At 41.0% G+C, this 15,814-nt stretch overlaps 1 protein-coding gene across 10 annotated transcripts in view; it reads right to left on the bottom strand.

Moving 5' to 3' along the window:
* FAM13A (family with sequence similarity 13 member A) overlaps nt 1-15,814 on the bottom strand; it is a 130,634-nt gene that overhangs the window by 21,584 nt on the left and 93,236 nt on the right. For 9 of the 10 annotated variants that reach the window (XM_061992405.1, XM_061992401.1, XM_061992402.1 and 6 more), the window contains 4 exons: nt 14,215-14,401; nt 11,312-11,388; nt 10,674-10,716; nt 5,786-5,936 (listed from right to left, as the gene is read on the bottom strand). In XM_061992405.1, coding sequence (XP_061848389.1) covers nt 5,786-5,936; nt 10,674-10,716; nt 11,312-11,388; nt 14,215-14,401 — 458 coding nt within the window. The remainder of the gene's footprint in view (nt 1-5,785; nt 5,937-10,673; nt 10,717-11,311; nt 11,389-14,214; nt 14,402-15,814) is intronic. The other variant, XM_061992403.1, reaches the window with a different exon arrangement.

Below are 15,814 nucleotides of genomic sequence, written 5' to 3'. Positions count from 1 at the left end.
TTTTTGGAATATGCTCTCACTCCTAAAGAAAGTTTGCTCTTCGGAATTGTTAAACGACACCTCCACGGGATTTACATAAATGGAATAAACTTAGAAGAAATCAGCAGCGTATTTAGCAGTAACCAAATTAAGCTCCTACCACGCACGCCAGCTAACAAAGCCATTATTAATCATGCATGATGCATGTGACTTTGTCCCAAGGTGGATAGCCCAGATAGCATGCGACATTCAGGGAATTTCAAAGGCTCAGAGAGACTCCAAAAGACAGCAAAGGACCTCATGCAAGCTAGTGGTGACCGAGGAATGTTGTACTCTCTATTTTGTCGATTTCAAAATACTGCCTCAAAACAGAAACTCACATTCAAGAAGATAAAGTGTTAAAAAGGAGAAGGAAAAAATAGTCCTAAAAGGGAAAATCACATTTGAGACTTGACAGAAGAAATGGCTGCTATAGGAAATCAGCTGTTTTTAACCCTCGCTCCTGGAAGGCTTGCCAATAGGCAACTTGCTTCTCTTGCTGACTCAAATAATTTAGAAGAAAAAGTCTAATCTGTACCCAAAACAGTTAACCCTCCCAAATTAATTAAGGAACATATTCAGGTATGTAGAATGATGGATTTTATCTACATCAGATCAGGAAGTGGACCAGAGTTGTAGTCAACTTGCCTTCTCTCTCTCACTGGCTAGATGCCGGGTACTTCAGCTGGAAGCACTGGAACTGCTGGATTGCATAAATATACAAGGAACCCACTAAGGGTAAAGCTGTTGCTTTTTCTGACAGCTCACAATCAATCAATCCCTGTTTATTAGAATACATAGTATCTTTCACTGCTAATTTATCCGAGACAACTACCAGTCTTGACTCTTTTCTGAAGACTGCTAAATTCCTGGACTTAATGCTTCAGGTTTGAAGTATCTGCTATCAAAGTTAATAGTCACCCTTTCCTCTTTCTGCTGATTGAAGTATAAAATCTTAATAAAGAATGTAAAGGTTCTATCTTTCTTACCATTGATGTGACAAAGCAGTTAACCCTTATTCGTTATCTCTCTCGCTCAGAGAAAACTCTAATTTTTCTACTCATCTCCACATTCTTTCCACACCGTTTTCACACCTATTTCCCATAATGAAAATCATTCATGAATATTTGGGACTATTTAACCACTATGGCTGTACCAATGCAGAGACAGGGTGAAAACAATTTCTATTTCTTGGTTAGACTCTCAATGCATTTCTTTTAGGTATGTCTTTCCTAAGTCGGCACAGAAGTGGTGAAATATGCTGGTATTGAGCCTGCAGTCCTTCAGAAGTGCTGCACTCCCTCTCAAAATCCCACAAACAGATAATCATTCAACAAAGCTGTCAGCCATCTGCCAGGTATCACTCTGCAGAAGTCTATAGGCACATATGACCATGGCAATACAGCTTCTCCGCCAACCTGCCATACAGAGGGCTGGAGATACTCATAAACTTGTTTCACGCAAGAAGGAAGAAAGATGAATTGTATCAAGTTACCATATTAGTGGTGAGCTCCAATCCATCTTGCTGATAAATACTGACTTTTTTTTAATTGTTACGTTGTACATTTACCACAAGGTTACTGAGGACTGCCAAATCAACAGAGGGGTGCCCACAAACGCGTTCCACCTGAGGTACAGCTGGGAAAATGCCACAGGCATCTCCAGTTTCCCTCTCTGCAGCCACACAGCTTCTAACACTACTTTTACACACACCCATCTGAAAAAAGAGGAGGCCAAATTTTATCTGCTGTAAACTGAAGCAGGTCCAGAGGGACTAAAAAGCCTAAAATAATTACAACACCTGAGCTGCTAGTATTAAATCCCACTTGAAAGACCTCTCTTAACAAAGTAAATAAAGCATTTTAAAGCCTCAAAACATTCTCTAGATCAGTGACAAACTATTTTACTCATAAATAACTGTTTGAAAACATCCTTGTGTGAATATATCAGGAGGTATTCTTCCTACATGGATCAAAAAGACTAGCTGAAATAAAGCGCTAGCAGGCCTTTTCAGTTGGTGTGATGACACATCTCTCAGCTAGCATGCCAACTTTGTATTTTGTTTACAATGTCATACTAAACAATGAAAAAGAAAATACTCTAAATATTGATGCTATAAAATGAAATCTGTAAACAATGCAGTTATTCTTTCCTACCCATACCAATAAAAATACAGTGTTTCATCACCTTTTGATTTCTTATGCTAGAGTGTTACATGTAAATACACCGATGTACCTAAGTCCACAGTGTTGAAAAAAATAAATCTAAATCCAGGTTTCCTGTTGCCTTACTCTTTTTAACTTGTTGGCATCACTTTTTCATGGGAAAATATCAATTAGGTCAGTGTCGCAACTATTTCTAGATCAGCTTCACCCTCAGGGTCTCAGTGCTGCAATACTTGAGCTCTCAACACTGAGAACTCAAACTGTGTCTTAAAACAAAAAGAATAAAAGCTGAAGTTTAGGCTTGGAAGTCTGCAGAAAAAATGTGCATGGATTGTTTCATAAGTGCTGGTTACTGCAAACTCTGCTTGAAATCTCATCTGCAGAACTTTTCTGAAAGCATCAGTAACCAGGCGACGTAGGCAGCAATCACAGGCATCGTATTGACTTACTGAACCGCCTGTTCAGCTCCAAGCTGCTGACAGAGCCAGTCACTGTTACAGAGAGCAACAGACTTCCAGATTTTCCTTGAGGGCAGGATATTAAATTGTGGGCTTGAATTAGAAACATTTGGTAAGAAATCTGCACGACGGCGCTGGACCGTGAGAGAACACTCTGTCCTCTTCCCTCACGGCACTCAATTCAAATGTAATCCACAACAATTAAAATCCCTTTGCTATGGAAGCAGCTCTGAAAATGCTTGGTTGCAAGTCGTCTCAGTTGGCACTGACCAACCAGTTTAGCAGGCAAGCCTAGCAGACAGACACCCCAGCTCACAGGGACAACTTGGTTCATACCCAACTATTTCATCTCCATTGGCCAAATGGCACACTAGTCAAATACTTCTCTTGCATTATGGTAAATGCACTCAGGCTAAGTGTTCATCACTTGAATTTTCCTGGGGCATTGCTCACTTACTGCATCCGTAGCCTGAGGATTACTGCACACGTGCCCTCTCTCTGCTCAGCTTTAGGTAAAGTGAATGTAGCTTGGAAAAGTATAGCAAATATCTCCTCCTGTGTAGTGATTTAACTGTGTGGTGAACTTTGCAAAACAAACCAACTCCAAACAAGCAAACAAAAAGGTAAACATTACGTCTAGTATAATATATAATGCAGAGGGCCCAGCCACCTCACTTGGCAGCAGTTATGAGAGCTCTGTGCACCTGAATAAGGGTTTTTAAGGCAGCTCTGGGCTTTACACGATGGAGAGCCCACCTGAATGACAAATAAAAGCTGGTCAATGGACAAGGTTGTCTCATGTAATTTTGTGCCCATTCCTTAAGGCTCTTTCCTAACATTTGATGGAGGCATCACAGCTATAGCTGAAGGCAACCCCTCAACTTGTAATTGTTTCCACAGCCACTTAAGGCCCAGCAGTTGACCTCATTGCTAGATGCTCTTATCTCCCGCATTAGATCCTGAAGTAGATACAGAAGATCCTGCCTGCAAAAGCCAGCTTGTGTCCTGAAGAAATGGGTAATTTCCTGAGAGATGGACCTACCAAATTTGCAAGAGTAAAGCAATAAATAAGGCAGTGTTACTGCATTTGGAGGCACAGTCTTTTCCCTTTTCACTGGGAATGCAGTCAAAGACGCGTAATGGATCCTGAAGAGATGTGCGAAGGTTTGAGAGGCACAGGCTGGCTGGCAGGGGAAGGGAGAATGCCCAGGCTACTAGAGCTCTGGGCAAGTGATACAACCCTGCCTTGCAAAGCCAGTATCAACGAGACTGCCATCAGCCACAAAAGCAGTCTGAGAGTTGATGTTAACACCTTCTCCTTTCTGGATGCTGCAAGCTTGATTTCACATGCACAGCTAGGAAAGAATCAGTCTGTCCTTGCTGAGACACAGAAGGCACCATTTTGCTGCTCTTTCATCTGTGCCAACAAAATGGTGATTCTGGAAAGCACTCATTTTAGAAGATGATATCTCTCATCCCAGATAGATGATTCTTTTGCGACTGTCCACCTCCTCTTGTGAAATACATGTGAACACAATGGAGGAAGGAACAATCAGAGAGAAGCACTCTTCAAGGACAGTCAGGCATGCTTATAATCCTGTTTCATGTTTTCAGGACAAGAAAGCTAGAATCCAAACACAAGAGCATGCCTACAAAGATGGAGTTGTACCAAAGATGCAATTTATTTCACAGGATGGGAAAGCCTTTGGCAGACAGAAAGGAGCTGTGTTCTCCTCTTCATGCATTCATATGACTCTCATTAGTAATCCAAGGAAAAAAAAAAAAAGAGAGCCATTTTTTCCAAGGGTTCACATGATGGCTGAAGCTCCACATCACCTCTGAGAACACAGATATGCTCACCCTGGCTCGACACCCTGCGGGGCAGGGCTACTTAGCATCTCAGCAAACACATGAGGAGGCCAAGGCCTTCTGAGAGCCCTTCCCTGGTGCTTTGATCAGCCATGCTGCATTCGTGGTGACACCACCCAGGGAATCCCTGCCTGGCTGGCAGACATTCCCTCCCATTCAGGGTGACTGGTTGCCCAGCACAATCAAAGGCAGTCATGGCTCCAGGTTTGCTTTACTCATGCCCAAATTATCATAGCTACTCCCCTTCTAGAGGAAAAGGCAAAATATACTAGGTCATGTACGCTGTGGAGGCAGGAGCAGAGAGCCTCTCAGTGTTCCTCAGAGTTTGGTTTTTTAGAACACTAAAAGTGCTCTAAAAGTGTGTTGTTTTAATAAAGCATGAGAGGGAAAATGTATATTTCCCCCTCTCTTGCTTTATTAAAACACCACATTTCTATTTTTCCTGTTTCTTCCTTGTCAAAACCCCTCTTTCACTTCTTAAATGCAGAATAACAGAAGAATTTTTGCTTGTTTGTAGAGACATGCTCAGTAATTGGAAAAGAGTTTGATCCCAGAAGTGCTGAACACCTTCAATTAATCTCAATTTCAAATGAAACTGAGGTTCTTGGCATCTAGAAAGTTCCCCCAGATTCTCCACTCTGAGTCAGTGCAAACAGCCAACCAAGCATATGCTTTTAAAGATGAGAGTTAAGAAACAGTATTAAAATAATTTAAAGCACATGCAATTTAACACTGCTGTTTGAGTTGGCAATTGGATATTTTTCATAGCATACATTAACGAAAAAGTTGTTCTTAAGAGCCATCAAAAGACAGACTAGATGACAGACAGCGTTTTTTTTTTGAGTTGTGCTTTTCAGATCCAAACCATTATTTCCAACTTGTGACTGAAGTGGAAGAAAAGGGAGAAAGATGAAGGTTACTTTTAGACCTCTTTGAGGTGTAGGGCAGTCTAGCTAAATACTTGAGTGACCAGCTACCAAGAAATAAGTTATCTTGAAACGTAAGTTATCTTGAGGGACTTAGAGTAGTAAACAGCACATGAAAATAACTTCAAGAATAAGACAATTATTTTTTCTTTCTCTAAGTGATAAGTAGAATTAGTACTCATCCAGTATTCAACTTCCAGGTTACCAAACTTTCAGTTCCATAATCAGGACAAAATTGCTTTCCTGTTGTTTTTGGCAAGGGAACGTCATCACATAAAGGTATACCCAGCCCACTCAGGTTTCCCACTCTCTCTCATCACTCATATGGCCAGCCATCACACAGTCTTACCTTCCCAGTTATTGTCATCACACAGCGATGTCAAATCCAGACGAGGCACTTCTGACACAAAGCTGTTTTCCTGATCATCAGCATCTTGATTTCTTTGCAACTTGTTTTCAGGAATGCTTGGATGCTCTTGAATCTTCATACTTGAAGTCAGCTATATTCCCATACACCCACAGAAATGAAAGAGAAAGAAAAAAAAAAGCTTCAGGAGGCAGAGGAGGAAAAACAACCCCTGCAGTCACAGCAGCAGTAAGCTCACGCCTTTAGCTAAAAAGATCCATAACAAACAGACTCTTACATTTCCAGCTCCAAATTAAAGTCCCCTGCTTGGTGACCCTGACCGACTGATTGCTCACTCACACCAGTAAAAACATCCGTCCATTCGCCTTCCTTGAATTTTTCCTTCTTTAGAAAGCCATTACAAGTTCCCGAGACTGCCTCCCCTGACAACAGCATGCAGCCGAAAAAGCCTACGGTAATCAATTGGGATGAAAAGGGAGGGAGAAAGGCAGGGAGAAGGAAGAGACAGGGGGTGTCTGCGTACACTTCCTACAGGAGTACAACTCCTTGGAGCAACAATAAAAATGCTGCTGCTGTTTTAAGGCTGTAGCAATATGGTGTCTTCTAAAAAGCAGGCACTGGAGCTCATAAGGTAGCAGCTGCAGACAGCGAGCAGTGCAGGCAACGTAGATGAATGCTCTCATGCAGGCTGTGCTGGCTCAGATCAATTAGTGCCAGCTAAGCTGTGCTGGCTGCACATTCCCCGATTTCCTGTGGTTGTTTTCTAGCTGGGCGTGGGGAGAGCAGAACTATTTATGGAGGAGCTCTGGGTATTAAAGCGGTGTTGCGCAAATCCAAACTGCAGCGGGGTTTGGCATCTCAGCTGGAAGCAGTGTGGACTCTGGGGAAAAGCCAAAAAATCCACACAAGCATCCAATGACTTAGGGGGAAAAAAAAAGGCAGAATGCTGTCAAGTAAATGATTCATCATCTAGTACTACCTAGAAGCAGCTGCTGTTTGCCTCACCACTATTCACCCCTGCACATACCACACGTCGTGTGCATTTATGCAGAAATCGCTGCCATTCCCACAAGCCAGACACACAGTGCGCGTGTCTGTAATGCTGCTTGATGACACGAGCAGTTTTGTCACTCTAAAATAAATGAGCTGTAATACCTCACAGAGGGCAGCAAGGAAAAGGAACTGTAAAGCATGTACATAAACACACAGTGTGAGAGGTATAAACACACAGTGTGAGAGGTATAAACTCACCGACAAACAAAAAACATCACTACATAAACTATTTGATCCTGGTAAGAATAGCTTAGGCATAATTCTCTCAAATATAGTTCAGCAGGTAGTCAATATACAGATTTTCCCCCTGCAGGTATTTTGATAAACTAGTTAGCAATCTGGGTATGCTGATGTGTGAAGAAAATGTGCCTAAAGAAGACATCTGGTACATCTGGGCATGTTTTCCGTGTGAATCTAGAAGCACGGCCAAACTGCACTAAATCAATATCCTTAGTACATGCCATGACAGCACATTTAAGTCTTTTCATCTGAGTAAAGCTAACAACGTGTTTGTGTTGGTTTTTTTTTCCCCTTTTGAGAGAGAAAAACAAGTTTCATGTAGAGAGGGGAAAAAAATTAGACAAATCATACTAATAAGTGTTTTTATCTGGATTCAATCCCATTAATTCCTGCAACTGGACAGGGTGCTAGATAACCTAATTTAATCTAAGATCCCATTCCCATGAAAAGCTGGACCAAGTGATCTTTCGAGGTCCCTTCCAACCTGAGTGGTTCTACAGTTCTAAAAGCCTAGGTGATGAACACCCTGGCATCTGTAAAGAGTGCTCTGCATTGTATTTGTTTAAGGTTTGTATTTTCTTTTTATTTCAATAAATTGACTTTTTGAAACATCATAACAAAAGGAAACAATAGATGACAGTTTGCCAAGCATTAATAACTCGTACAGCTTGACACTAAACCTGATTACAAATGTGTTTATTGTGAGAGCTGTACATGGAAAAATGCTAATTCACCATTCAATATCTTTTAAGCTGCTTCCAGGCTGGGAGGACTTAAATATTTCTTTAAGGGCCAGTAAAAAACTTCTTGCCAGGACCAAAATAGTCAGTGTGCATTACAGACAGGAAGACTGGTCAGTGGCCAGAAACGGGCAGTCTTCTAGATTTACTGAAGAACTAACTGTAACAGATGGTAAACTGCATTTACATTGCCAGTACAGTATTTTAAGGCTGAAAGAAATAAAGTAATAAGTTTCAAAGTAAGTGCTAATTTTAGTAACATCAAGAAGTGTGAAGAGAGGAACTCACCTAGATTTTAACAGTTTCAAAAGGAGCTATCTGAAAATGCCATCTTGTCATCACTGATACTAATCACAGTGAAATGTCTGTCTATGAAGTGTACAATCTCCTGACTTACTAAGACTCTCAAAAGCTATCAGTAGCAGATACAAAAACACTTCCCAGATGGGTAAGCATTTAATTACAGATATATTAGAAAGCTCATATTGTTGTCTTCTTCCTTCTAAAGTCACTTTAGTTGTTGGAAACACTTAAAAAACTGTTTAAAAACAGGTCTCTGCTGTGCCTGCAGCCAGTTACTTTCCTTCCCTTGCTCACTGATGTAGTCTCTAATACAATGAATAAATCATTAGGAGTTCTGAAGAAGAATGGTGGTATGAACCCAGGAGACTCAAGAAAGCAGATGTTTAATCTTCTTTGCATTAGTGCTCCAAAACCATTGAGCGGTAGATAATTCAGTATTCCCATTTCTTATTTTCCTATTTGATTTTCTGATACTACCAGTTGCCAAGCTCTAGGATAAAAATCAAGTAAGGGAGAACTGCTGTGGTTTAGGTATGGATGTGCCACAATTTCTTACAAATTAAAAGGCCAGCAAATTGATGATCTCAGTAACAGTTGGCAGACAGTGTACTGCAGATATTACACAAATGACCACAAAAAAAAAAAAAACATCTTCAAACTAGGCACTTGAGCTCTACTTTTAGAAGCTGCTTCTGCAGCCATGCTTTGCAGGTACCTGTAACTACAGATTTAAGTAACTAAGGGATAAGCCAGCTGCTTTCATTCTCCCTTCCCTTATCAAAACCTGGGTAGTAGAAACCTGTATTTTTCTAATCACAGTCTACATCCTGCAGCTTAGCTACTTCCAAGGGCAGATTATAAAAGCTACAAGACCATCTAAAATTCATTTGGGACATGTTTCAAAGTAATTTTAGTGCCTCGTGAAGACCCAAGTCTGCACAATTGTTAGCTATGGCAACTTTCAAATACCTTTCTTAGTATCTTCAGATTGGTGACGGGGGGAGAAAAAAGAATAAGAAAGTCTCTGTCCCTTCCCCATCCTGAATGAGTTGGTTGTTAGCAAACAGCTTAAAGGGACAAGGAATGTACAACTACCCTGCAGGAATGTAACATTTTCTTGACCTTGTAATTCCTATATAATACAATCTCTGGGTTAAGGCTACATTTTCTCCCACAGTTAATATTCTGAATTTTAAAACTCTTCCTAAGGAAAAGTTTATTTTAAGATTATGATTTCATATTCAAATATACCTCCCCCGGACCAATTTCAAAGCTTAATGAGAGTACTGTGTGTCATGGCAGTGACAGCACCATCTCCACATACCTCACGTACAAACCAGTACATGAGGAAAAAGGGGTTGCAAAATCCACACTCTGGAAAACAGAACAGCTCACGAGAAAATGCAGGATCATTGGGGATTACCGACCCTCTTGGAGCCAACTGGATCCTTTTAAGCCCAGTCAGAGCAGTGATCAAAGGCAGCACTAAACACTCCTTGCAGAGGTTACACGTTTCAGTGTTCCATGAACTGTTACAGCTACAACACAGTTGGTTAGAGCCCAACTGTTAGCAAATAATCTCTTTTACCTCTCCTGCTAGATAGAAACAATACCTATCAGAAACAAACTCTTTCAAAGGTAATAAATGCATAGTGGGTTTTATTTAAAAAAAAACAAAACAAAAGAACAAACCCAAACACACATGAGGAGGCTAGTTTAAAAATACTGTCAGCCCTCAGTTAATTCCAGATGGCTAGAGAAATTAGACATGGTCCACAGCTGCTTTAACATGCTCCTCTAAAATGGGAGCACAACTGATGGAAGGGTGCCTCAGATAACTCTCCCTAGTGTTTTAAATGCTTAGCTGTCTAGATGTTTCAAGCAAACCCAAATGAACCACTAACCTAACCCCAGCCTTTGCTTTGCTGAACAGTTAGATGAAAAACATCACAAAGTGAATGCAGGAGGTGGGTGTTGAGCAGAAAGTGAAAGTTGGGGAAAAAACTGCTACCATGGGTGTTACATCTCCCCTCCTGACATCCATGCCAACCACCAATGCTTAAAGAAAAGCAGGAGATGACTCAGTTTCCTGAGACAAATGGATCACAGACACCTATGTTCAAATGCGATAGATTGTACTGGGAAATCATAGAATCATAATAAAAGACCAAGTTATTTTAGAGAAATCAAGAGAGACGAGGCTAATCTTACTACCTTGGGAGATAATCAGTCACACACCCTGTTTGCAATGATTAATAGGGGAACTTGGCATCACTTAAACCAAACTTCCCTTTTTGGCAAGGAGGGATTGAAAGGACTGAAGTAGATGCTTTCAGACTCCTCAGTAGTTATAAGGCTCCCTAAATTCTGTAAATAAAAAGTAGAAGGAAGGGAAAGAAAAAGCAAATACTAGCTCAATTTCTTTGGGAGAAATAAAATTTCACAGAACTATATGCTTAACTATTTGTTTCTACTCAATAAAAACCCCATTTAGAGACCACAAAAGTGAAACACGAAACCCCAAAAATACCAACCTGAGAGTGCCTGAAAAAAACCTCATCGTTTTCACTTTCTTTGCTACAAAAAAACAAAAACAAACCAACATATTACAAATACAAAACCAGACTTGTAACAAAACCAAGCAGGACTTCTGCACACACGTTTTTAGATTCTTGCTACTGTAGCATACTTACTGTGCCCTTAATCCAAACCAATACAACTGTCTCAACAAATGTAACTGTGGAAATAAATTGTTCTCTCAGGTGAGCAGAGCAGGGCTGCACAGCTCTCACAGAAGAGTGAAGCACAAAGAAAAAGGGCTGGATTCCCAACCAAGAGGCCCGGTGAGACGTGTCCTGCACTCTCCTGTGTGGAGTGTGCTGGTTCAGGTGCTTCACAGCTGACATCTTTTCAAGTCTATATTATAAGCATCTTCAGTGTGACATTCCTAAAGTGTTGTGAGAAGTATTATATTGGCATATGCTGCTGGGTAGAGCCCACACAGTGTACGGAGTGCCTCTGCACAGTTCTGCTTTGAAGCTAACATGCTAAGTGATGCTGTTCTGCAGCATAACTAAATGTCACCCTCATAGCCTGTGGTGGAAGACCTCTTAGGCTGTACTACAACCCTGGGGAAAATAAAATAACACATATATTAAAAAAAAAAAATCACCTTTCTTCAGATAAAAATTCCATGTCATCAGGTCCTGTTCTGTCTATAAGCCTGGATGAGCTAAAGCTTTCCATACTCTGTAATACAGTAAATGTTAAAGCAGTAAGATACATGAGAAAAACAAATCCAAGCTGCAGGCCATTAAACAGATCAGATATAGAAATATCCAACAGGACTTCTAGAAACAAGACAACAATAAGACTATTGCCTGCTGCACATTTATAACAAAACAAAACCCCCACTCTATTGCCTACAGACTGCTCACTGCTTCATCTTTTTCATCAGACAACCTCAAAATATCTGACAGAATAATGCTGCAAGGTACCCTGCCAGTTACCATTTTACAGACTGACAGATGGGCTGAGACTGAGAGCAATTCTGTGGTGTGTAAAGGCCCTGCAAGAGCAGGTACGAAAATCCACAGCATTTTCCCAGCTGGACTCCTTATCCTATCTTCATTTCAGAAAATATTCCCCTTCTCTGCCAAACTCTTCCCTAGTTTCTTAAACAGACAGAGAATGCAAAGAGACTGCCATATACAGAGGTAATGTGAAGTTGTTATAACACCAATGCAGGGCAAGAAATTCAATTGGTTATGACAACTTGTTCTGAAATTTGTCTTGGCTACCATAAGAAACATTAACACTGTTATCCTCTAAGAGCTTGAGAAAGTACTGTGAAGACAAGCCACGTTGCCACTTTGGGGACATGTCCAGGTTTTCTACCCTGTCTTCTGGGCAAGTCTCTCTTAAATAGGAGGAAATCAGTCAGCAGAATGGAGTATGGGTACAGCCCCAGGAAATGCGTGCACATGCTTATTGGAGTAGTCACATCCCTTTTTCACCTGCTACACCTCCAGCTTCATAAGGTGACACAGCTCAGTCATTCCAGCCTTGTTTAATGTGATTCTTAAGTCCTACTGGTACCTGACTCCCATGTCTCTGAAATGCAGTTACAAGCTTTTTCAGTGCTTTGTGGTTGGTTTGTTTGGGAGAGTAAGTGGAACTGACAGTTTTTCCACCGCTGATGTACACTTTTGAGTCAGATGCAATCGGACAGCTAAGAGGAAAGCTTCCAGGGAAGCTTCCACACACTGTCCTACATACTCCTTCAGGCTTTGAAAAGCAGGAAGGCTCAGAAAATGGTGGCTAAGAAGATACAACATCACAAACTTGTTCACATGATGAAGAGCTATCAGAAAATGCTAAGGTGTAGGTTATGTCCTTTGATACTCCAAGTAGGCAGTGTGATTTCAGTTATTATTTGAAGAGTAAAGATGTTGCCAAAAGAAAGCATCCTGCTGGTAAACCCTGAAACGCATGAAATAAGCATGCTCATGAAAACTTAAAAAGCAGCCTTTGCTCTTCAAAAAGAGCAGCATCATGCTCTCTGCAAGCTGTTTCATAACAATGCTCCCAGTTGACAATCCCACTGTGACACTTCCTCTAGCAAAGCAAGCAGGAACCACAGTGATGGGTATCTTGATTAAAGTGCTTTTCTTGCAAGGTTAGTGCATTTCATGTTCCTTTCAGACTTTGCCCCTTATGAGATCCAAAAATGAGGGGCAGGGCAAAGTCCAGTGGACACAGTAAGTCTGAGGATGTTTATTCTGGGCACGTTTTAAGATTTCATGAATGTTTTCATGGTCCACAGCAAAAGCAGACACTTCTGTCAGTGAGTCAAACTCATTTACATTTAAACTGCTTAAAACTCTATAGGTACAGAGAAGAGGTGCACAGAAGAGTGTAAGCACTTGACCTTTGCCTATCTTAACGCCCATTGTTACAAGCATGGATGCAAAGTGAGAGTGCGTCTATCTTGCTGTGCTCTTTCATTAAGTATCATATGAGTAGGTTACTGATACGGAGCACTAAATCTAAGTAGAGCCTACAATGTTTGGCCTCTTACCTTCTTTTTATCACAGAGAGAAGTCAAATTTGTCCCTCCCTTGAACCTCTGCACAAGGCAAGAGCATCAGATCATTGCAATTGTCTGACCTAAATGAGTCCCACACACTGTCATGTTAAGAAGGAACTCACTCACAGCAGGCTCTAAAATGGAATCAAGTACAACCCTGTAACGCATGCCTGGTGCCAGGCACCGTGACGCATAGCACTTCTGCCACTGTAAGCAGTCCCTATGTTGAAGCACAGTGCGAACTGCTGACACTACAATGTCAATGGTTTGGTTAAGAAAGAAGGAAGGTGCGTCAGTTTACTCTACAGCTTGTAAAAGTTGGCAAACTGTCTTCTACTGTGAAGATCACACAAGAATATGCTGCAGAAATTCCACCCTATTCCAGATTTTCAGGACATTATATCAGTGTCCTTCACTCCCTCAGTACAAGGTAGCTGGAGGGATCATCTTCTGGACCAACACACTCCAGTGTTTTGCATATTGCAAACACCATGCTAACACACAGACTTTAGAGAACATGCATATAACATCTTTGTCATCTCATTGTCAAGAAGTCACTTGTGATCTACAGTTTCAGAACTAAGCAGGAATATAAAAATAAACTTGACTTAAACATGTGAACCTATACCTGAGGTTCCTATCTCCTTGCAAGACTTTTGAAAGACCTGGAAAAAGACTTACTTCCTTTTCCTCTTTCCAAAAAACTTTGCTGAATTCAGAAGAAAAAAGGAAAAAGTTGTGGAAAGAGAAAATTACTACAGATGGAGTATCATAGCAGAAATGCTGTTTCTCAGTTGCCTCATCACAAAGGTTACAAATACAGGACTCACTGCTCCCCACAGTCCAAAATAGCCACTTTTACTTGTACTGTTGGCAAAAATGAGTTGTCTTTAGTTCCCAAAGGAATCAGTTGTGCACTAAAATAAAAAAATGGACTTTTTCCCATCCTAGTACTAGGTGTCAAATAGTACAGCATGCTGGCTTACCACAGGACTGTCCTGGTTGTCATTAAGCTCTGAAAGTTTGGAGCTGGATTTCTGTCGTTTTGGTTTATTCCTTTCACTAAGATATCCGGAGCTGTTGTCCTGTAATTTTTCTACTTCTTGAGCAGCTAGAATACAGTCTTCAAGATTGCCGAATCCAGAGGGAATGTTTTCTTTGTTGATGACTTCCCTAAAAAGAAAAGGAATATTACAACAAGAGGCTGTTTAAAACACTCTCCCGCTACATATATGGTGGCAATGGAGAAATGCATCATGCCTACTGGTGCAGTTCCGGCAACACCTTCTACTCCCTATGAAACCAGTATCTCTGGTTCTTCCTATTGCAGCAAACAACACACACTGTGCAATGTTAAACCCTGCTGAGGAGTGAAAATCAGGTGTAAACACCTCGGGTGAGAAAGCCGTCAGGATCAATCTGGGACTTGATTCACTTCCCACTAAAGCCAATGTAGAGACTCCCATTGACATGGAAGCTGGACCAGTTCCTGGCTGTCTGTGGTATTTTTCTAGAGAACACACAGTATATTTTTCTTTGAGACACATGGTTTTAATTTAGAAAAGTGATTCACAGCTGCAGTGCAAGGATCTCCTTTTGGTGCATGACACTGCATAATCATCCCTCTTACTCATACTCTCAAATGCAAGAGCAGGACTGTGGTGCTTTAGCCAGATGCCTGGTTCCTATTTGGGAACTACGGAAAGGAGAATGCATCTCTGCAATGGCAACACAACTGCTAGGACAGAGGCCTTGTTCGGCTATGTTGGGAAGTGAATGGGTCAGCTAGCTTTAAGTCATCACATGATGCAGCACCCGGGACTCTGGGGTCTGTGCATATCCTCCAGGAGCTTGGCATATGCAGTTTTCCCTTCATAACCTGTTTAGCAGTCTTTCCGCTACTTTGTGCAACAATGAAGACGCACCTAAGTAACAAATCACTACATTATGGGAAGAGGAGAAACACAATGCATCTCATTCTTCATTATCCTATGCTGCCAGAAGCTAAAGGCAGGCTGCTAACACTTAACATTGAAACTGGAATGTTTGCTAACTGTTGTATGCGTGGCCACCTTACACAGCACTGTACAACTTCAAAGTCTGCTTTCATGAACAGATGGAGAATTTATCTAGACTTGCACTGGTATGATGAGAAACCAGTTACTCTGTAGTACTTGGACAGTGGTAGCATGACAAAGTACTTGGATCAAAACCAAACCCACAAAGTTTCAGTGATTTTCTAGATCATGCATCTCTAGATTTTGTTGGTGGAAGAGATGTTGAAACAGGTATTATAAATCCATGATTAAACTTCTAAGATAACACATTTGCCTTTTTGGAGGTTTTTACAAGCCCCTGAGCATACCAACTACATATACATTGCCTGTAGATTGTGTAGTCTGCAAAGCCCGGGAGTTCACTTATGTGTCTCTGTGATAAACACTCTTCCTATCTGAAGTCCCATCTTGTGACATTACAAATCCTCTTGTGATTTATCACAAGGCAAGGAGATGAAGTCACTGACAATCAAAACAACATCAACAGAAAGAAGTTGTGAACAGAATTCCCAATTTTGATAATTCACTC

The sequence above is a fragment of the Colius striatus genome, chromosome 3, assembly GCF_028858725.1.
Source record: "Colius striatus isolate bColStr4 chromosome 3, bColStr4.1.hap1, whole genome shotgun sequence".
Taxonomy (NCBI): domain Eukaryota; kingdom Metazoa; phylum Chordata; class Aves; order Coliiformes; family Coliidae; genus Colius; species Colius striatus.
Note: the sequence above shows the minus strand (reverse complement) of the source record. Positions and strands in the feature narration are given on the sequence as shown.